At 39.3% G+C, this 23,363-nt stretch overlaps 1 protein-coding gene across 1 annotated transcript in view; it reads left to right on the top strand.

Annotated features, from left to right (window-relative positions):
• The window catches only part of COL4A5 (collagen type IV alpha 5 chain), a 57,835-nt gene that overhangs the window by 30,481 nt on the left and 3,991 nt on the right, over nucleotides 1-23,363 (top strand). Inside the window, exons 29-48 of the mRNA XM_009646686.2 lie at nucleotides 64-214; nucleotides 870-983; nucleotides 4,162-4,329; nucleotides 5,235-5,324; nucleotides 6,143-6,292; nucleotides 7,584-7,682; nucleotides 8,678-8,767; nucleotides 9,497-9,636; nucleotides 10,559-10,685; nucleotides 11,913-11,993; nucleotides 12,186-12,284; nucleotides 12,826-12,876; nucleotides 13,704-13,889; nucleotides 16,723-16,731; nucleotides 19,022-19,030; nucleotides 20,400-20,533; nucleotides 20,945-21,017; nucleotides 21,164-21,235; nucleotides 21,619-21,747; nucleotides 22,025-22,123. Of these exons, the coding sequence (XP_009644981.2) occupies nucleotides 64-214; nucleotides 870-983; nucleotides 4,162-4,329; nucleotides 5,235-5,324; nucleotides 6,143-6,292; nucleotides 7,584-7,682; nucleotides 8,678-8,767; nucleotides 9,497-9,636; nucleotides 10,559-10,685; nucleotides 11,913-11,993; nucleotides 12,186-12,284; nucleotides 12,826-12,876; nucleotides 13,704-13,889; nucleotides 16,723-16,731; nucleotides 19,022-19,030; nucleotides 20,400-20,533; nucleotides 20,945-21,017; nucleotides 21,164-21,235; nucleotides 21,619-21,747; nucleotides 22,025-22,123 (2,071 nt within the window). The remainder of the gene's footprint in view (nucleotides 1-63; nucleotides 215-869; nucleotides 984-4,161; nucleotides 4,330-5,234; nucleotides 5,325-6,142; nucleotides 6,293-7,583; nucleotides 7,683-8,677; nucleotides 8,768-9,496; nucleotides 9,637-10,558; nucleotides 10,686-11,912; nucleotides 11,994-12,185; nucleotides 12,285-12,825; nucleotides 12,877-13,703; nucleotides 13,890-16,722; nucleotides 16,732-19,021; nucleotides 19,031-20,399; nucleotides 20,534-20,944; nucleotides 21,018-21,163; nucleotides 21,236-21,618; nucleotides 21,748-22,024; nucleotides 22,124-23,363) is intronic.

The raw sequence follows: 23,363 nt of genomic DNA, 5'->3' as shown, positions 1-23,363 counted from the left end.
TTTTTCTTCGCTACTTTAACATTTTTAGGAGAGGCTTTTAAAAAAATTGTTAATTTGTTACAGGGGGATCGTGGATTTGGAGTTCCAGGACCACCTGGACCCCCAGGACCACCAGGCATAAAAGGAGTCCAAGGACCTAAAGGTGATCCTGGCTTCCCAGGAAATCCTGGTCTCCCAGGACGGGCAGGTTTTGATGGAACTCCAGGGCCCAAAGGTATGGAGAACTCTCCCCTTTTCTGTTGCCTATTGAACTTCAAAAATGTAGACATGCTGGGAGTCATATGGCAGTTAAATGCAAGCAGTGTTAACTTTAGAGCAATTTCTTTAGGGTCCATTTTCCCAAATCAGAGACACCTGTGTAAATGGAAGGTTGTGTTTTCAAAAGACAAGCAAGCAAGGGAGTAAATGCCAATCTGTGGATCAGTATGTAAAAGTGTCTTTTATAAAGACAATTCATGTTAACATGGGGGTAAAACTTTTGCAATAGAATAATTGTCATTTAGATGCACTGTGCTTCAACATGCAGAGGGTTAGCAATTCACAGATTCCTACTGTTAATCGTTGTCTGTATTGAACTGCAGAGCATGCCTGGTTTGCTGGAGAGCACCTGTGGAGTTTGTTGTGCATTATGATGCAATAACATGTCTCTGTGTAGCCTAAAAATGTAAACTACGTGCATTCCACACAGGGTGAGGACAAATCCCTGGCTTTCAGAAATAGCCTCTGAAGTGTGTTTTTTCCTGTGTCAGATCCATATTTGTTTGCATTCAAAGACAAGATTTCAAGTACAATGTGCAGGCACTCTGCTTCTGAAAGCAAGTATCTCTGGACTGAGTTCACTATTTAACTAAACAAGGGTGTTCTTTTAGGTGACCCTGGACCAAGTGGACCACCAGGACTTCCAGGCCCACCAGGCATCCCTGGCATTGGTGGTCAAGGTCCACCTGGATCTCCAGGACCTCCAGGTCCTGTTGGCCCTCCAGGTAAAACTCGCATGAATTGTACCCTTACGTTATTTCTGGCATACACCAAGCAGGTACACAGGACACTTAAGGTCCCACTGAACAGATGGCAAGGAAAGATAGAGACTTCATGTCTATCAGCTTGGTTGTCTTGCCAGTCAAGTGGGCAAAACTTGGTACATCATGGTTTTTACTGAAATCAGAAGTGGAATTACATTCAGCCCCGCCATTTGCACAACTTAGAGAGGTCTCAAGGGTGTAAAAGCTGACTTTGGAGAAGAATTGGAGCCTCAGCAGAAATTCTAGAAAGTATTGTGCACAGACAGTGACAAAATCTCTGTGAAGGGGTTTATCGCAATATTCTTCAGGACAAGACAGAAGGGAACACAACGTCAGATGCAGAAGAGGCAGAGAGCTGCAGTTAGCTGCCTGTACTGTGCTGTCATTACATTGCTTTCAAATAGCAAGATGGTTTTTAAATTCCAAAGTGATTTTCTAGCTTACCAAACTGTATTCCAAATTCACTGGGTGAGTGGTATTTTTAAATAACTGTTTTACATTATTATCTAGAAAATTAATTTCTAGTTTGGGAAAAAAGCAGACAAAGTCAATCCCCTATACAATGCTATTTGTCCTCCCTCTATTTACATGGTGAGTGCAAAATCAAGGGAGTAATTCAGTTTCTCCCCGATGTGGCTATACACTTCTTTTTTCCCCCAATGGAAGCTGAAACATAATTTAACTCGGTTGATGTGGACAGGAAGAAAGCATGAGTATTCCAAACTATCTGGTTCATTATTTTGTAGAGGAGAAAATGTTCTCCGATTAGTGATGTTTTAACAAAAGCCTGCCAGTAAAAGAGGTCATACACATTCATCTTGTCATAAGCACACCTGGAAAAGAGCTTTAGAATTCCTCTTACAGAAACCTCTGAGTTCTGAGGTTTCCAATTCCCTCACGCACTTTTTTTTTCTGCAAAGCCAGCAAGTTTTATGAGTCCTGATAGGTTTGAAGTAGATTGATGAAGTAGAATCTAAGGATAGTGATAACTAGGAACATGTCTCTGAAGGGAGCTTGATTGTGTTTTGATTGGTGACTGATGAAGACATGAACTGGTTCCATCTCTGTGCATAAGGGATATATGTGCATGCATGAACATTATTCTATTCACATTTGTTTAGGGAAATTCCTTTTCCCCTTCATTCAGTGAATGGGCTTGCTGTGCACAAAATCCTGATGTTGCAAATGTGTGGCACTCACCACAGTGAAAACATTCTCTATGGACTTGAGCATGCCTGCCACTGAAACATTTCAAAACCCATCTGGTTTTTGTCATGCCTGTGTGACTGTTTACATTGCATGTTTGTGAGTTATGCTTTTTGATTTTGTTTCTGTGCCAGCACTGGGATTGGCACTGTTCACAATGCATGCTGAAAAATTCATGGCCAATTGTAAGATCGTGGGGCACAGATTGGTTGATCATATTCAGATCTTTATGAACTGTGAGCTGAGATTCAGCAAAGTGCTTAACTTGAAGGTGGGCAAGTACTTTAGTAAGTAGGCCCATGGAGTTTGAGTTCTACTCACATACATAGAGTCTGGGTCATGTTTAAGTATGTTTTTTAACAAGTTTCCCAGTGGGGAAAGGAACGTGTGGTTGCTCCACCAGCAACCCTTGAATGTGTCCAGTATTAAGTGCTAGGGTCAGAAGGGGTCTGGACAATATGCACAGAAGTTCCCTGAGCCGGCAGGTGCGTCCTCTGCCTGGCTTACTGTGCTTACTATACTGTCCTGAACCTGTGGTTGCACTTGAGGCTGAGCTGAAACAGAAGGTAACACAGGTGTGTATTTGTGGGGGATGTGTTAGTATGGGTTTGAATGTTCCGTCCAATGCATGTTCTGTTGTCTTCCTGTAACATCTCTTCTGGTGTTAGCCAGAATTTCATTTCATACGATCACTGGTTTATTCTGCAAAATACCAATTTTGACAAATGCACAATTGTTACTAGAGTTGGTGGATTTGAAATGCTTATATTTTTGCTCTTCAAGTCTGTACTGACTAATCATTGTGGCTACTAACAGCATGGTGGCTCTGAAATTTAGTGCATGGTTGAAGGTCCCACTTGAGAAGTCCTTGCTATTTCCCTTGGCACTGCTATTTCTCTGTTTTGTGCAGAATGCCTTACATTCCTATCTCCCATCCCTTGTTTGTTTTACTAGGCTGTTTTGATTCTGTTCCTTTGTGCAACATTAGGGTAAAGTTTCTGGGGCTCTGCATACAGTGGTAGCTGCACTTTGAAAAAGACCTCCAAGTTTCCTTGCAGTCTGGTTTCTCTTAACTGTATTAGTGTTGTATTCTTTGTACTTAGATCTGTTTTTGGTAACTTTACAGTAGATTTTTTCTACGTTCTAATCTGTATGTGCTTTATTTTGGTTCCTAACTTAACGACTATTACAACTCCTTACTGCTACCTGTCTCAACCTCCTGATGAGCTCTAACTCGTTGGCTTTTGAACCTCAGGTTCCCCAGGTACTGTGGTTTCTTTACCAAAGCCTTTTCTTAACTTCGGATTTAAGAATAATCCTTTTTTTGTCAGCTATGTTTCCAGAATAAGCATCTTCACTGATACAGTGCACTGGAGGGAAGCAAGCTGTCTGCTTGCTTCAGCAGTGCCTTGAGCATTACCATTAAACAATCTTAAGTATATTTTGACAATTGATATTTTTCATTCAGGGATATGTAATGGCATGCAGAATTTTACTATCCTTCAAAAGTATTCAGCCGATGTTATCTTAGAATGTAGTAAAATGGAATCAATAAGAAAAATATACTTTTAAGAATCTCAGTATTTAATGGTAAAATACAAACCAGTCTAATCAATCCTGGCTTTTTGTTTTATTAATCAGACTTTAAAGGGTTGTTGAAGAGTTGTTTGCTTTTTGAGATTTTTTTGAATTGCATTTGCTACAACTTGGTAAAATTTTAGTAGTGCTTCTCTTCAGGAGAATATGGCCTTTTAACACTTGGAAGCCATTAAAAAATAAATGGTTTTAGAAGAATTGCAGGGTCTTCATCAGTCCTAGGAATAGACTGCAAATAGAACTTTAGCTATTCCTATAGTACTACACCCAGAGACGCACAGATCTCAGCCTTGCCTTACTTTTTGCTAAAAGATTGTGTCTTAACAACATTGTCTAGGGTTGCAGGGTGTTCCAGGGGAGAAAGGGGATCCAGGTCCTCCAGGCTTCGACGTTCCTGGGCCCCCAGGTGACCGAGGAACCCCAGGCTATCCAGGACCCCCTGGTCTTCCAGGGCCTCAGGGTTCACCTGGACCACCTGGCCGGGATGGAATACCTGGATTTCCAGGTAAGTTCACATTTTTTACCTGTGGACAAAGATCAAACTGTAGTTACAGCTGGATGCTCTTTATGCTTAGGCATGCCAGCTTAATGAGTTTTGATGTTTATCCTATCCATTTAAAGTTGGACACATGTAACCATGACATCTCATACTTTTTAAAAAAAATTGTAACAGAACTTGTTACGTTAAAATCCTTGTCACCTCTCCACTCTTCCCTGTACTTGATTCAAATATTTTCTACATTATTCTGTGTCATAACTTTGAAACGTGACTTTGGTCATCATCATTCTGACAATTTTCTAATTTATTTTCTGATTATTTTTTTTCTAGTCACTGCTACAATTTAGAAATACAATTTTTTTAAAGGAAATAATTACCAATGCTATCAATTGGATCCAACACATAGTTTTAAATATCAATTTCCTTATTCTACGTGTTAGACTATCCAGTTAAGATAGTCTGTTTCGCCCTCTGGAGTAGAAATCTCAAAAGTGAACTTTGAGAATCTCTGTCTTCAGACAGAGGGGGCAATACAGAAGATTTTAAAAGTAGCATATTCCTAATTGTCTTTTTGGCTTTCAATAAATTCAAGATTGCTTTCAAACAAGTATTTATGTTTCAAACCAGTGAATTAAACTTATTGGAGGTATAAATATGCTTTCCACCAAAAAGAATGGTGCACTGCAAATTTTATTCGCAGGACTTAACTGTGGAAAATGTGGCAGAATTTTTAAGTGTCATTTTTATCTGATTTAGATCTATATAAGTGCTGAGTGCTTGTAATTCCCTTAAACAGGCATTATATGCATGTGCTGGTTAATAAATACCACAGAGTTGAGGGAAGTAAATATTAAGTAATGATAGGTTTTGAGTTTTTGTTCAGAATGACAGTGGTGATTCAATGCATTTAGGTGCCAAAGGTGAGATGGGCGTCATGGGAACTCCTGGGCCTCCAGGGCCTCCAGGAACTCCTGGAAGAAATGGCCTGCCTGGATTGAAAGGTAATGTTTGTTTTATCTGCCCCTGAAGAGAATGCAGATGCTGTTTTCCATGTCCTGTGTGGAAAGAGGCTTTGTAATACTAACATCTAGATCCTCATTACTTGGATCTGCTTGGGTTATCTTCTTCTGACGGTGTTGATGTTCAGAATTGCTTTGCACATTTAAGCCATAGCATTTGGTCACTCTTTTTTTTTTAATTGATGTAATGAAATGTTAGCTATTTTTAAAACATTACCTTCAGATTGATGATGTTGAAGTAGGGCAATCTTTCTGAAGTATGTTGTAAAGTCTGTTTTAGGCAGCAGAAAGAAGAAAATCAGTAGCTTTAGGTAACGGAGTCATCCAGAATCAGCTCTATAGGTATCACAGAGAAACTATTCTTACCTACATTTTCCCAACCCCCTTGCTGGAGAAGAATTTTGAAAGAGTTTAGTAGGAGAAAAACCCATCCGTCTCCCTAGAACAAGGAAGCTGTGAATCCAAAGCTGCTGTAGCTGTTGCAACTCCTCTGTGCTAGTGGCACAGCAGGGTGGGGTTCCGGGAGCATTTGCTGTGGGTCATACAGACAGCTGCTTCCTCAGAGCCAGGCTGGCCATAGCTGACAGACTGCAGCATGCAGACGTCCCCAGGCGGTCCACTCAGCTTTGTTCCGGGGCTTAAGATGCTGTGGAGAGCCTTGCATAAACTGACTGATCATATAGTGAATTCCAACTTCATGAATAAATCATGGACTCCCTATGTAAGAAAAAGCATTACAAATATATTAGCTTACCTTAAGGATTATACTTTTTCTCTTTTGTTACCTGTACTTACTGTAGGTAATAATGGATTACCTGGTCCACCAGGACCTCCTGGACCAGTAGGACAGAAAGGCATCAAAGGTGAAGCAGGCCTGCCAGGTCCACCTGGAAAAGTTGATCCGAAACAGCTAGGAGCAAAAGGAGAAAAAGGCGAGCCAGGTGTTCCAGGTACAGAACTTCGCATGTGGGTCTGGGGTGGTGGTTTGTCCTCTACAGATAAGTGACCTGTAACTGAATCCACTACATTTCATTCTTTTTTACAGAAGAAACTAAACTCAGAATGCAGAGGTGGCTTAAGGTTCTCTTATTTTAGGCTTTCCTTTAAGCGGTTCTATGACCAGGTTACTCTGTATGGTTGGTTTGCAATGTCCTTGCTCATTAACAGTTCCTATCATTTGGCATATGGAGATATTGTAATAGCACTAAGGTGCTTTCAGCAGGATTATGATTCAGTTTTCTAGGTGTTAATCTTAACCATGATGAGAGATAGTTGTCATATCTGTCATAGCTGCTCTGTTGGCTGCGTTCCTGCTGTCTCACAGGCCCTTGGGCATTTGCCTTGTAGGATGGAATTGCACAGGTCATCTGCTCATGCATCGCTTCCAGATTCTTCCTTTGAGTATCTCTGTAAGCTTACCCTCCCCTGAGCTGAATGTTACCTCTGTGTGTGTTTCTACTTGGGAAGCTGGCAGCATGGAAGGTTTTTTCAGTTCACTCAAGTCTGATTCTCTCTTGCTTGCTTTCCTCCCCCTTCCCCAAGGGTTCTGATGTCTCCTTTGAACTCTTAATTTAGTCTTGAGAAGAGTAAAAATGTTCTACCCCAGAGAGAACCAGAATGCCTTTCTCTGATGTTGGCCCAACCATTATTGTGCTAATTTATCTATTATATTAATTTCTGTGAAACCTAAGACACCTTTTTTTTTTTTAAATTTTTTTTCCCTCTCTGTTAAGTAATAACTGTAGAGGGCAGATGTAACTATGCCTGCAGGGCAGCGCAAAATTATGATATGGGATAATAACCACGTAGAATTTGTAAAAATCTGCTAAAATACGTGCATTACTTTTTATAATGTATCACTCCCAAAGTGCTTCTGGTGTAGCAATGTAATTACGCATGTATATAAATAATCTGGATGAATATAGAGATGTTATCCTGGAGTCTCTCATCCAAAAAGACAGTCCCTTCTGAATGAAGTATATTGGCATTACTCAAAAAGTTACTTTTTCCTCTACTTACTTATAATGTCCCTGTTCTGTAGTAATTTTAAACTTTCCAGAAGCAATATTTTGTGTTCTGTGATACTTCTCTTCATTAAACTATGGCAAATTATATTTACTGAAGCAAAATCCCTTATTTGGATTTTTATTCACCAATAGGTACATATGATCTCTTCAGGTAAAAGAAAACATTCAGTAGTAGTAATATTAATAACAATAAAATGTATCTTTTCCCTTTGAGGTATTCCTGGTTTATCAGGACAGAAAGGTTATCAAGGTCTCCCAGGTGACCCAGGCCCACCAGGACCTAGTGGCCCACCAGGTGTGCCAGGATTGCCAGGTAAGTAAGCAAGGCCTCAGGGTGGACTGTTTTGATGTGTAAAAATTTGGATGCGTTTTTATCACATGGGATTGGGATGTTAATCCAGGTATATCTACGCAAAGCCTAGGGATTTACACTTAAAGCTGCAGCACAGCTTTGGGACGTGTAAATCATTATCCAAACAGCATGCTTTGAGATCTTTCCTTCTAACCAACCCAAAAGCAGTTTTAAGCTGATCTGGTTGAAGATTAGGATAGCTTTTAGGACGACTGGAAAATGCTTGCTGCTGGAGCAAGCAACATGACTGCAAGATCTGCCAACAGGACTTGCCTATTCCATATGTTTATTTCTTATATTATACTCGTACTTTGTAAATGGCCAAATTAATGTATTGCAAAGGCTGTGTGGATGTCACATCTTTGCTTTCAAGAATTGCAGGATCAAGAAAACAAATTCTGTTTTGCACTGCTTCTTCCTGAAGCTATGACAAATTATCTGAAATCTTGAATCTTTGTTCACTATGTCTAATAGAGGTCTTGCTCTAAATATCTTGTTGGGCTTGGGGAATTTTTTTTAACCATGCAGGACTCAAACTAGTTTGAGCATTGTAGGTTGCATTTAATTCCATAATAGAAGCTACTGAATACCTATTGCAGATGAGAAAGAGATAATGTGTTCATTCTCCAGAACAACTCATGAAAGACCAAGTCACACCGGTACTAAATTGTTTCAGATGGTTACTAAATCATAGACTGAGATTTACCCATTTTATTAGAGTAATCTTCAAAACAAAGAAGTTGCCCTGATCGAATCTTGGCTTGGAACAAACTGAGGATGTTTAATATTTCACTACAAATGGGTATGAAAAAGCACGCAGGAGCAGTATGAAACTGAAGGCAACTCCAAATCCATTGCCCTTGTAATTAGATGAAAAGCATATTCATCTGAGAATACATGAATATCAGAAACTTTTAATTATTGCCATTAATTAACTAAACCGACAACTTTCCTAGGCATCAAGGGAGACACGGGGCTTCCTGGGCAGCCTGGACCAACAGGACCTCCGGGGTTAAAAGGTGCCATGGGAGAGATGGGCCTTCCAGGTAAGTTTCTGTGCTTGTATTTTACTTCATTTTGGCCAGTGTTTTCCTTTTATATAGTGCAAAGGTTGATCTCCTTGTGTGCAGTATCTAATAATGTATTTAAATGGCAATGCAGATGAGGAATACATAAAATCCTGTATACAGAATTGTTGAAATAGTACATACAAAATTGGAAATACCCATTAAAACAGAAAATGCAAATAGTAAATATATTGTAAATACATATTATTTTAAAGTGCTTACAGATGTAGAAGGAGAACAATCTACATTTTGTACCTTTAATGCTTTTCTGGTTTCTCGGATCCATTCTGTGAAAGTTCAGAAAAATATGATTCTGTAAATCCACCTGTCAGAAGACAGACATCAGATACAAGCAAAAGGGGAAGGAGAATGTGGATTCCGTTATTTAGAAAGATTGCTGAAACAAAAACTCCAGTTTCTGCGGATTCTAATATTAAATTGTGCCTAGATACGACAAAGAGATATTTGGATTTGTGTAAATTCAGACTGAAAAAAGAAAGCTTAGAAATGTCATGCAGAAAGCCGTGAGAGATTTTGTATAATTGTTTTAGTTTGTTTTTAAAAATAAAAACACATTAGGTATTCAAAGCCAGCCAGTTAATTTGTTAGTACTTTCTAGTTCAGTTCCTGTCATTTTGAGTGATTTCTCTAAATCACTGCAGAAGTTTTATTTATATTTATTAAACTTGTATCTTACCTTTTGGACAGGTCCCCCAGGGATTAAAGGCAGCCAAGGAATCGCAGGACGTCCAGGGCAGCCTGGACCTGCAGGATTTCCTGGATTGAAAGGGGAGAAAGGTGACCCTGGTCTTTCAAGCATCGGTATTCCTGGTCTCCCTGGACCAAAGGTACATTTACAAAATTCTTCAATAGAAAATTCCATGAGGAAATTAGATTTAGGGGATTAACTATAACTTAATATATATTATATATAACTGTAAGTATGTATGTAAATATATTAATAACAAGCAGGGTTGACTGTGGTTTGTTCTTTTCAGGTGGGAGCAAAAATTTCTAATTTAAAAGGTGAAAATATTATATATAATTTAATCTGGCTAAAGGAGAAGATTGTTTACCAGACCTTTGTAGTTGGGTTCAGTTAATGGCCTAGTTTGCACTGTGACACCCACTGACAGTTTGATATTTGGTAGGGCTTTATAAAACTAGTATCATTGTTCCCATGTCTAATTATGTAGTTAATTCTACGAAAATTAAGACAATATGCATTTAAGAATAAATTACTATGGAGCTGATATTACTGCTGCTTAAAATTTTTAAGTCTATACAAAACATTTGCATTGTCGTTTACCTGTAACATCCTTTCCGTCACCCACAAAAGAGTGACAAAAAGAGGTACAGATATCTAACAGCCTTCACTTATGCCTTACAGTTGATGTTGAGCAGCAATTAATTTAGCAAAAACATTGCATGCTTAAAGCTCCACAGGTTTCTTTTTTCTTCTGCATTATCATGGGGTAAAATTCTCTGTCTCATCTCAAACAAAAGAGAACACATTTTTTCTTTAGTGTAGGCCAGTTCTGAGGAAAAGCTACGATACTCTGTATACGAAATTTTAGGGGAAATCTGTTAAAATCTTTGCAATTGCTATTTCCAATTAATTTTCTGTGTGAGATGGTTAACATTAACTGGATACAAGGAGAAGTGTTCGCAATATACTGGTGACCTTTTTGTGATGATAAGACTGTGAACATACAAGGGCTTACCCATCTTACAACAACAGGGTTCTTATTTCTGCTTGATGTTTTCTAGGGTGATCTTGGTTTGCCTGGATACCCAGGTAGTCCAGGCAGTAAAGGTATAGCTGGAAATCCTGGTTTGCCTGGATTTCCAGGTAGTCCAGGTGCAAAAGGAGAACCAGGCCTTCCTGGATTCCCAGGTAATTCGGAACTTGATTTTTTTTTTCCCCTCTTGCTCTCTGATATTGGTATATACATTTAAACACAGTGGGTAATTGGTGAAGGGCTGCAGCTTCTTTCAAAATTTCTAGCAATCTGCTGCTTCTAAGCTTTGTGCTGTTGGAATTGTCACTGCAAGAGTAAGTGTGTGAATGCATCACTTAAGAGTGCCTTCTGAAATGATTAATCTACTCTGAGGGGATGTAGCAGTTGTGTTAGCAGTCAGACTCTCACCTTCTCTGACCCACAAAATACCTGTGTTTGGCTCCATATTTTTCCTTCACAAGTCAATAAAAAAGTGTCATCGGGAAGACTGGGCTTGTTTAATAGCATCTATTGTCTAAAAATATGTTCTAAAGAGAAATCTCTTTCTGAAACATAATGAAATTAGGTTTTGCACTTTTTTCTAAGAAGTATTAGAGATTGTTCACATGTATATGTCATTTCTTTTGTTCTCAGTTTAAAGAAACAAGGTTTTTACCTATGCTGCATTTGCAGCAATAAAGGCTGTTCTACAAGCATGCTTGAGCTGCTTTAGCGTAGGAAGTTAGAGAATTTATAACAGTGTAGTCATGGCAGCAGGAAGTATGGAAGAGAACAAAACTTGGCTGTGAACCTCACATTTTTTAACCTCTGCTTCATGTCATGCCTGAAAGGCTGTGAAGAGTCAAGACAGTGTATTGAGGCACTACCTTGATCAGGCTCAGATGCTGTTCAGAACAGACATACTGCAATGGATTGATTGTTTTTCCTGCCTCCCACTCAGTTCATGCTGTAGGGATGAGAATCCAGAGTAAATTCTAAGATCATTTTTATTAATATCCTTTTTCAGGAGAGGAAAGGAGGATTGGGGAAACACTAGCCAGCCACAGTTCATAATTCTTTAACTTTGTTGTCAAGCAGAAACACCTGTCTCTAAAACAGTAATTTCCTAGAGACAGACAGACACAGTGTCTTTGGCCACTGGTACTCAACAATTAAGAAGTCAGAGTCTTGAGAGTAGCAGTAAGGACAGTTGTGTTAGTATGTTTTGTTTCTGTACATTCTTTGCTTTATAATTCCTCTCCTTAATCAGCTGTAAATCTGCAAAATTAGCATAAATATGGTATCTTGATACAATTAGCTCATTTGTTACTCAGGGCACATTTCAAGATCTGCTGAAAAGCCAGTTTGGTGCTTAGTTTGATTGAAATGTCCATACTTTACAGGAACACCAGGAATTCCAGGACCAAAAGGTATGGAGGGGCCTCCAGGTAATCCTGGCCTGCCTGGACCACCTGGGCCAGTAGGTGAGCATGAACAGTGCAGCAAAGGTCAGCTGCTTTTGTGAAAGACATAACATAATATGAAGCCACTTGCTATCTTCTTAGCTTTTTAACATCATGAAAAGGCATCTATATGTATATGGATGCTCAAAGATTATGCTCTGCTTAAAGATCATTGAGGCATTGCTGTGCTAATGTATTCTATCCCCCTTTTAGGTGATATTGGTCGTCCTGGCCCTCCTGGTCCTTCAGGGGAGAAGGGACAGCCTGGTCGTGATGGTATCCCTGGACCAGCTGGTCAGAAGGGTGAACCAGGTTAGGTATCCTTCCTGTTTATTTTCTCCTCTTCACTCTGCGTTGTGATATCCTGCTTTCTCTATTCTATTTTTCATATAACTGCCCATACACGTTCAAAGCCGATTCTGTGGTTCCCAGCTGCTAAACGGTTCACAAAAGATGCTGTCAAGGAGAAGAATTCAATCAGCTCTTAGATTTTTATTACCTGACTTCAACCCCCCTGTTCCTGTATTCCATGGTGGCTGTATTGCTTCAACTCAGTTACAGAATGGATGAACAGTGTAATGTCTGCTTAAAGATAGAACCCCAGCCGAAAATGCCAATGTATTAACTCCCAAAATCTGAAAGAGCATCTTGTGAATGGATGGAAATACTTAGGAAAGTTACAAATGCATTTTGGTAGCAAAACCTCTAGATTTGGTGTAGACTGGTAAGTGAATGAAAATCCTGGTAGTTTCAAGGAATCAGAGATTTAGATGAACTGCACTTTCATCATTCTCAGCCTCATATTCCTATTCCTGGAGACTTGTAAGCTAAATATTCATCTGTTTCTTTTCAGGTCTACCAGGTTTTGGGCGTCCAGGACCTCCCGGACTCCCAGGATTGTCAGGTAAAGTTTCTCTGTTGTTCTTCACTAAAAGGGTTGAATGTAAAATATATCTATATACCAAAAAAAGAAGGGGATGTTGTATGATCTGCAACAAATGAATGCCATAGCAACAACTAAAACAATGGGTTTTTTTCTCAGCTCACCATTTTCAATTAACCAAAGTAATAAAGACACACATTACTGACTACTGAATTTTGTAAATTAGCAATTATGCAGACAGAATAAATCCACACAGTATAATAGTCTGCTGCATTGTATGGAACTTTGCTGATTTGTCTCAGTAAATAAAGTATTCATACAACAGATGACAAATGAAGCTGCTTTTGAAAATATAGATCCTTGCTATATTTTTCAAAAGCAACTTCAAAACCTAAGTTCCGTTACTTTCCAGTAGTGTTAAAGCTCCTAAATTCCTCAAGCTTATTTGAAAATTTTATAAGTATGTCTTAACTTTCAGCAGCATCTCAAAAAATGATAAACTCTTAACATTGCCAGATTTCTTCACAGGTATATAAAAGCTCATGAAAGCATTGCTTGTAGGCTTACAAACTCTATGAATTATGGCATCACTGAGTAGTAAAGTGAGACTTAGTAAGACCTTTTAACATGTCAGAAGCTATAGCACTTTCTCCTGCAAGAACTATTAGCCCTAACTCTTTTCTGAATGTCAAACCAATTTTATACTGTCTTGCTGCACAAATGAAGTGAGTTGTGACCAGACTTGCACCGTCTGCAAGAGCGAGAAATGGCTCTGCAAATTGACATTTGGACTTTTTTGCATATCAGTTTGTAACAGTATTCATAAATGTGGCTGTTTGGTTTTACAGGGCAAAAAGGAGAACTGGGGTTACCTGGCCCACCAGGGCCCCCTGGACTTCCAGGTCTGAAGGGAGAACCAGGTTTCCAGGGCTTCCCTGGTCTACAGGGTCCACCAGGTCCACCAGGATTACCAGGGCCACCTCTGGAAGGTCCTAAAGGTAGCCCTGGCCCACCAGGTGTTCCAGGAAGGCCAGGTAAGAATGTCATCTGTACCTATTGACATCTGCCAGTACTTCCATATTTTGCTGGTAGGTTATCAGCCTTTAAACTTTCTCAATTTATTTGGATGGATAAGTTCAAGCCTTGTGGCCTAGGTCTTAATGTTTGTGGGCAACCAGAGGATTTTGTTGCCAAATGAAATAGTATCTAAAAACAAACCAGCCTCAGTTTCTATTAATTTCTGATACCTGGCAGCAAAAATCCAACGCGTTAATAAACGGGAGATTCTCCGCATGCTGTCACAGTAATCATCTAGCGAGCACGATACCGACTTTTGAATATCTGATACCTTTGCAGTATTGTCACGTGATCAGCAAATGTCATCGCGCACAAAAAACCAAAAGTAACAAACCCCATCATTTTAAGAGTCATGAAAATCAAATTCACGCTAGCATCACAGCATGATCAAATTGGATAGCTGCCTCCTCATCTTCGTGTCATGTAACATAAGTCATTGCTCCATTGTGTCACGTGGCTCCCATGGACTCAGTGCACCATCATGCCGTGTTCATCTTTTCATTCCACGTTTGCATTTTGTTCCTGCACCAACTAATTCTGAGAATGAAAAAAACACTATACTGAGTTAACATTGCTGAGCAACTCCCTGGCATGTAGTAGAATTTGATTCATAGAATGTTTATTTGCATTTAGATACTGCTCTTGAAAAACTTAATTTTAATGAACCTGTCACAGATCTGGCTCAAGCTTATTGCTGTGTCTCGAGTCCAGAAGTACTTTGCCACCAATAAGAGTCATCTCCCTTGACATGCTTAAAGGAGAGCCTCCTTAAAGGAGACTACTTTCAAACCAACCAATTGGTTGATTGCAGTTTTTTCTTGTATATAAATGGAGAATTAATATTTTTATTTATTGCCCTCAAACTCTGACCTCACATCTTTCCCCAAAGAAATCTTTGAATGACAGAAAGTTAGTTTTGAGTTAGTGCATTTGTAAAATAGTTGCTACACATGTATTGTTAATTTTTAGGTATCAAGGGAGAGTTTAGTTTTGCAGGACACACTTGAAAAGATTTTAAGACTCATTTTTTCCTCATGCTTGCTTCTTATACAGGAGTAGGTAATCCCAATGAAAAATGTTTTTAGAATGGACTTTTATAAAAATATTTTCACTAGAACTGGAATTGAGTAATATTTGATTGGCAGTATGAGCTTTTCTTTTGTGCAGAGTAGACTATGAAAAAAAGAGTCATTATAAGGAACATTTGGTTTCAGTTTATCACACCTTAAAACTGGGGTGCTGTTTACCAGTATAATGAAGCTTTCTTTTAGTCCAAGTAAAAAGACTTGAATTGTATTGTGTCCTGAACCTGCTTTTTATGTGACTGGAGTGGAACAACCGAGTGGGTTGATAATTCACAGCCAGTCACAATTTCTTCCTGGTTTCCTATTTGGTTAGTAGAAGGAGGAGTGCATGCCTTCCCCCCTCCTCCTGGAGGAACTTGCTCCCTGCTGTGCCCCAGGGACTCTAACCAGTCAGTGGAGCATCCGTGCAGCACGTTGGTAGTCCTAATTTGCTTTCCACTTTGTGTGAGGCCTTGTCCTCTTCTGCCTAGTTGCTCACTAGCAGGTAGGAGTATGGGACAAGTAGTGCCAGCTCTGCGCGCTGTGGTCAGCTGGGGCAAGTGGGAGAAGGACTGAAGAGATAAGAGATGGTGGGGTGCTGGACTTGGGCTTTGTAATTTAAGTGTGCCCAAATAAAGGCCTAAGTCATCCAAGACATCAAGCTCTTCCAAATTCTTCCGTATGTGGAGTGGTACAGCAGGTAAAATTTTGGCACAGGAAGCTGATTGGTCCATAAGACTTACAGGCTTTCATTTTTAAAAGATTCTTATACAGAGGATATCTCCAAACTCTTAAAAAAAAAAAAAAAAGTAAACCAGCTAAGCAGCTCCTGATGTATAATAAAACTACCAACCTCAGTTCTATGCTCTACTGTAGCATTGGTGTTTTTATGAAGCTTCTCGCCCTGTTTACACTTCTCTGTATAAATCAGGTGCTTACTGACTCCCATCAGCTGGGGAAGTAGAGGAATGGTGGGACTGACTTTGTGCTGTTTTCTGAGCATTGTTGGGGGAAAACAACCAGTGAGGTTCTGCTCAGCCATGTTCTCTCTCTCTTTCTCTTTCTTTCTTTCCTTCTCTTATTTCCATTTTTGTTGCATGCAATGTATAAAGTGAAGCATTTGTTTTGCTCAGTTATGCGTGCACTAATGTGGATAAACCAAACTATTATTGCAGTTCTGGTACAATCAGCACTCCAGCCTTTTGTTTCAAATGATAACACAGACTATTGTTGGAACGCTGATTTTGTAATTTCAACTTAAGGCAGCTAGTCATAAAAGCAGCTGTGTGGCTGTCAAATTACCCCCCTTCTAGGGACATAAATAAAACCAGAAGCTGTATGTGTATAAAGTTTGTTGTTGACTTCTGGGTATATTCTAAGATTAGTAAAAACCATGAAGTCAAACATGGTGTAACTCTCTGACTTCAGTTGAGCTGCCCCTAAAACAAATGTTAATAGATGGTGTTGGCACGGATTTATTAATGGATTATAAAACTAAGCCAATTTCCAGGGCAACACAACATTGATGTTACTCCACATGTCTATTTTCATTGCTGTGAATAATAATAGTTTGGTGTTTTGCATACTGTATATAAAGGAATATTGAGCTAAATCTAAAAATAAAGGTTTAGTTGAATATGTTAGCTTGTTGATATTTCTAACAATTTTGATGTTTTTCCCCTTGTTCTAATGATGACCTTGGTGAACTCTGACCCCCTACTCCCAGGTCCCTCAGGTTAGCCCCTTAACTCCAAAATAATAACTTCGCATGAAAATGAATGTATATATTTTTGTAGTGTCTAAATGTAGATATGCTGAGTCATTTTTCAGACATACATTTTAATTTATGGTAGAAAAGAAAAGCTCAGAGTTGGCTTTCAGACTCTTTTGCCATGTTGTTGTTAGACTGACATTGGAAGGACATAGCGTCGCTCTCCCCATGGTGGAAGATCATGTGGGTCCAGATTTGCAAGGCTTTTATAAAGTGTCCCCAACTGTGAAACTTGTTTTAGCATATTTATTCTTAGTACCATTGAAAAAAATATATACTGTCTTTCATCTTTTTTTCAAAAGCATATTGCACTGTCCTCCCATGTCTTTGCTGTATAATTGTGTTTTGCAGCTTGGGCAAATGACAGTATTAATTTTTGTAACACCTGCTACTGTTGATTTTGGACACTCTCAACTGACTTAAATAAATTAGATGTTTCTTTTATATCAACAGTGCCTGTAGGAAAATTTATACAGAGTAACAGTGGTGCTTTACCTTCCCAACTTAGAGTGTTGTAACTTTGCAGTGCAGAGAAATCCTTATTTCCATTGTTTTGCTTAACCAACACATTTAGAGGAAATGGGGAAAGTTCTTCCTTTAACATGTATTTAATGAAAATGGAGCATACAGCCCTCCCCTCCCTAACGCGAGGGCGGTGGAACAGGATTGGTAAGAACATGGTCATTTTCACAAGCTTATTATAATTTTAGCATATCAGCATGTAGCACAAGCCAGCCCTTGGGAAGATTTTTGACACCTGTGTCTAGATTGAAAATGACTTGGTATATCTGTTCAGTAAGAATTAGGTCTTTAGGTTTTGCTATGATGACTTTCAGGAAGCAAAGAACTGTCATCAAAATTCAATAAAGGAATACGTTTTATTTTTTAGTGTGCTGTCCTAAGCTCTGTGAGCTAGCGAATGTGGTAGCCTCTGATATTTGAATCCTAGCTTTATGCAGTCATGTAAAAAAACCAATGTGGCTTTACCATTTAATTAAACTGTGGCCAGACAAGCAGAAACCACACTTTCAAAGAGTGCTGCCATCATGGGTGTGCTGAGAGGAACTTAGAAATTGCTTCATGTTTTGTTCACCCTGTGACTGTGCCCAGCCAGAATTCAATAATCAGCAAATATAGGACAGATTCATAAATCATAGCAAAACTTATCTAACCGTGAAATATAGTTTATAAGTACTTAACAGTAACAATGAAATGTCCATGTCATTATTTTTAACAACTGTATTACAGTTAGTATTTAAAATAATTTACCAAATATATGTAAGAAATAGTGCATTGAGGTAAACTTGATGTGTATTTATTGTAGTTTTTAGCTGTAAATTGCATGGCGATATGTTGATATATTTAAATCATTTCACTGACACAAAAGACGCAAGTGGCACAGGAGCTAAAATATGTATTAATTTAGGAGCATGGCGGGGACAACCAGCTTACCTTTTGAAAGAGGACATTTAAATGATTTTTCTAAGGATGCTATCACATGCCATTCTCCATAATAACCTTAAACAGGCAAATTAGCATCTTGGGGTGTTTTTATCAAGAAAAAAATAATGCCAACAGTAAAGACACCAAATTCTAAATTTGTAAGTTCTGCTGTATTTTTGCATATAGCATTCACAGCCCTTTTGATCAACGTCAATCCTGTTTATCATTTTGAAGAGGGTATAAGCTTACTTTTCAGTCCTAGAATTGTATTCACAGGTAGTTGAGGCTAGTATCTGATCAGTGGTGATAAATCCTTCTGTTAATCACACTTCCCCCTGCCCAAAGCAGAATCTTGCTCAAGAGTAAGTTGTCATTCACAATTCACCTGCATATTTGCCAAGCTCCAGGCCCTGTGATGTTGAATATTGTCAGTGAAATGGTTACATAGTCCAAACCCCATTGTGAGTAGGACTAACCAGTCACAGGCCTCAGCTGTAATGTTGAAGCAATAACACATTCTTTAGTAAAGCTTTAAGTTTACTGTTAAATGAAGTGTCAAATTAGTCTTAGTAGAGCCTAGTCACCAGAATAACTTGTATCTGAAAATACATATCGTTGTGTATTCATGTATGGTTTTATGCATGCATGTGGATTATATTGTAAATACAAAATATGCTGGTGAAATGGGTTGTTGTGTCGTGTATATGCTGTCATCCGTACTATTTCTAACTAGTAATCTTGTTTTGTACTGTGTGATGTCTGACCCTTCTAACATCGATCATTGGGCTTTGGTGAACTCTGATCCTTCCAGGTCTTCCAGGTTAGACTCTTAACTCGGTCAATTTATTTTACTGCGTTGCACTTGATGTAAGAGAAATGGATGTTTTCCTGTAATTCTCTGATTATCTTTTTAAGGACTATGGTTACCCTGCAGATTTTGTGTGTTTGATTTGCATGCCTCAGATAGTAATCTGTTACTATTTTGCATGTGTATAAAAGAGCAAAATGAACACAAAAAATCCTTGCATGATGGGATGTTTTTTGTAGCTGAAACTGCTACAGGATATGTGTGAAATCTGGTACAAAATTGCTGTTGATTTAAAAAGAAAAATTTTGGGAGGAATTCTATACTCAGATTTGCATGCAGAAATACAGCTCATCAAATTTATCCACTGAATATAGACTATGAGGATGTCAAAGGAGATGGTTAATTATTCGAGGTTGCAGAAGAATTGAAAATCCAGCGCACTGATAAATGTTATTAGATTTGTGGTACCACAGGGGAGAATGTCATAGAACTGTCCTGTAAAGAGATCCTTTTGTTAATCCAATTATGAGATCTAACTTGAAAAATGTTATTAGCTGTTGCTGCACTTGCTTACAGTTTGTTTTCCCACAAATTAATATCAGTTACCTTCTATTTAGATGGTGTCATAAAGGTGAGGTTCTCATCTTTCAGTTCTCCAAATACCTAAGTTTCTTTTAAATCCACTGCTTTGCTTTGGATTAATGTGGCTGTAGCAAAGGAAAAATATTGAAAGACCAGTCCAGTCCCTCTATTGGATTTACACAGTGTAATTCTGCTAAAGATAGACAAATCAGTTGGAGGGAGAGTCATTCAACATAAGGAGGTTTCTGCAACTCAGATTAGTATTTAGGCAAGGCAGAATGATGGGCTTCCTGCTGCCCAGCAGTCCGTAGATAGTATATATTGGGTTCCTCAATAGGCATGTCAAATTCTAACAGCAAAAAAGCAGCAATATTTCACATTGTTGAGACTGGCTTTCAAAAGGAATTCAGGCTGTTAAGGTAGCACTTAAGGGATGGTGAACGTAATGCAGGTCAGCAGAGGGGATATTTGTACCATCTAATTTTGGGTTTCTTGGCTCCTACCAAAGGCACCGGTCTGGTCACTGGTAAGCTTCTAATGCAGGTGAGTTGCACTGCCTTCTGGAAAGACCTGCTTCTCTTCATCAGCTAGATAAGGAGCCTTGGTTCCTGCTTTGGGTAGTGCAAATAATCCCTCTATTTGTTTTCCTTTTAGTTTATCCTGAATTCAGCATTGAAATAGAGCTGGGAAGTCAAGTCAAAATATCTTTAATTTTTTTTTTTTTTTACGCTGAAGGCACAAACCTGGGGAGATTAGTTGATGTGTACTGATATATGCTTATTTGTTCTGCAATGTTAAGGTCCACCAGGCCCAGAGGGTCCACGAGGGCCACCAGGCAGTGGAGGACTTAAAGGGGAAAAAGGGAACCCGGGTCAGCCTGGCCCACCTGGCCTGACTGGTCAAAAGGGAGATCAAGGACCACCTGGACGCCAGGTAGGACAAGAAATGGAGTTTTCCCCCTGGTTTATTTTTAAATGCAATAAAAATGGAATATATTTGGGTCGAATGTGCAGTGTATCATACTAAAATAAAAGCCAAAATGTGGTAGCTAACATCCTGTCTTGTAGCAAGTAAGAGAGGGTCTTTTCTTTAATTGACCCCTGGTATCTGGGCAGGATGTCCCCCGTTATATTCCCGTGGGAGCTGGAGCTGTCAATGCACAGGTCATGTTACAGCGTTCTCTGACAGCACCCAGTGCAGTGAGCAGAATGCATGGCCTCAGCCCTTCAAAGCCCTAGTTCACAGACCCAAAGTGTGCTTATTTGTCCCCTGGCCACCTTTTCTATCTGTTTTTCTGAAACCGCTGAGGGAGACGAGTGAATAACGTGAAGCTGTTCTGTTCAGGGTGATCCTGGTCGTCCAGGTCTGAATGGAATGAAGGGCGACCCCGGGGTTCCAGGCGTTCCAGGATTCCCAGGTATTTAACTAGCATTTTAAGTGAAAACCTCCAGACACAGTAACAGCCCCTCAGGGAGAAAAGAAGCCTGATTTTGGCCATTCCTGAAGGAGATTTTGTAAGACAGCATGCTCTTTCACTGTGTAACTCTGAATTTGATGTTTCAGGTATGAAGGGTCCCACTGGACCTGCAGGACCTGCTGGCCTCACAGGCGCTCAAGGACTGCCAGGCCCACCAGGTAGGAGTTCTGGTAGCCTTATTGTCACTTTTGCTCCCTGTTGGTAAAATTTGTTACACAGATGTAGAACTGGGTCCGTCTCAGCCAGCAATGAAAGTAGTTAAGTGAGCAATAGCTTAAACACAATTCCAGGCTGTACTTTTTAGCCTGACAAGTAATCCTGCCATATTTTACACTCTGTATCCAGTCTACAAGAATTAACCCCTGCAAGAGCTGTCCTTTGCGGGGGGGGTCACCAAGAGCACTTTTTTGCCTTGTATGTACACTTATTCTTTACATTGGTAGAGCTCTTGGCTTCTGACATTGCAATAAAGAATAAAATAAACTGTTTCTAATGCTCTCTTCCACCTTGGTTTATCTAATACTAAGCTGCTTTCTCCCAGGTCCACCAGGTTTACCAGGTACCATTGGACGAAGCATTGTTGTCAAAGGTGACCCTGGTCCCCCAGGTCCTCCAGGACAGCCTGGGTCAAAAGGGCCACCAGGACTGCCAGGACCACAGGGATTGCCAGGTAGGATCCTACGTGGCTGCAGAGAAAATGACTAAGAAGTATGGCTGACTGCAGGTTGCAATGCGAGTCACTTGGTGTAGGCTGCAGAGACAAGTCACTGAATTCAGCAAGAGGTAATAGGTAAATGTAGGGTTCTACCATATAAATCTGCTTTAATGGTCTGTTCTTGTCTAATGTATAACATAACAGAAAAAATAGATGAGTCCCAGACAATTTAAAGATTTCTGTAGTGCGTTTTCAAGAGCTTTTATTTCACTTACGCATTTGTCTATTCTAGGTCCAATTGGTCTTCCTGGTGACCCAGGGCGAGATGGACTACCTGGTTTTGATGGTCCAGCAGGACGTAAAGGAGACAGAGGTCTTCCAGGCCAACCAGGTATGGTGTTTATCCTATGAGGACCCAGTGGAAAAAGATGCTGCCTTTTGTGAGTGCAGGCTAATACTGGGAAGTGAGATTTTGCCTCATTGGAATAAGATGATCATAATTTTAGGATTTTCTTAATGCAAAAATACTACAAGCAGCTGAACATTGGTTCCAAACTTTGGTTTGGAATATTCTTGGAACCAACACATTGCTGGTCATTGCTGAGTAATATTGTAGAGTGCGTTATCCCAAGCTTAGTGGCATCCCCTTTGCAGCACAGATGATGCACAGGAGATAATGAAGATAGTAAGAAGCAGGAGAGAGAGATTAGTAAAATAATTTTAATTTTGCATGGAAGTCACGAATGGGGAAAACCAGACTTCATAAAGGAGAGAATTTCACCAAAGGCAGAGATCAAGTTACCATGCAGCTATTGCTTAGAAATACTGAATTCTGATTTGAGGAAACAAATCAGACTAGGCACTGGGACAATTTTCTAAAGAAAATTATACATATTAAGTAGCTACATATTGCAACTTGTGAGAAAAAGTATTAGAATTTAAACAGTTAAAACAGTACAAAAATCCATAATGACTTTTTTCTATTTTCTCTGAAAAGCTCTATGCTCTGTGAAATCTGTTAGCATCATTTTAGAGAAAAAATGTAAATAATAACGATTGTGGAATAACATAGTTTAAATATTTGTAGTTATATTTCCTGATATTTTTGCTGTTCAAGAACAAATGCCTTTTCTGATACCCTTCTCAGTCATAAGACTTGTTCCTTCTCTCCTTCAAGGTTGTTCTAGCCTATTTCCACATTCTGTAACCTACTCCAAAACTGACTGCAGCTTTTCTATTAATTTTGGTGGGCTTTGGCTCAGGTGTTATCATAGCATGCCCTAGAGTGAGACTTGCTTCCATTTCTGGCTCTGCCATTTATTGTGTGATCTTGAGCAAGATGTTTCAATGTTATCTTACTAAGCTGCGTGCACAGATAAATATGTTTTGGAACTGGGAAGCTGATTTGGACTCATTTCAGTGGCTGTCATGTCCACTGCAGTTGTTATCTTAGTGCCTCACAGCTCTGAATGTATTTAACTTCACAATACGCCTACAACACAGGGAAGTTACTTGCACTGTTATTTTATAACTAGCTATGACAGCCTCAGTGATTTAACCAAGCTTACATGAAAAAATAATTTGAGGAAGATAGTGTTAGCAGATACCAGGTTCCCCCAAGTCACAAGTAC

This window comes from Egretta garzetta, unplaced genomic scaffold (genome assembly GCF_000687185.1).
Source record: "Egretta garzetta isolate BGI_Z169 unplaced genomic scaffold, ASM68718v1 scaffold411, whole genome shotgun sequence".
Lineage (NCBI taxonomy): Eukaryota > Metazoa > Chordata > Aves > Pelecaniformes > Ardeidae > Egretta > Egretta garzetta.
Note: the sequence above shows the minus strand (reverse complement) of the source record. Positions and strands in the feature narration are given on the sequence as shown.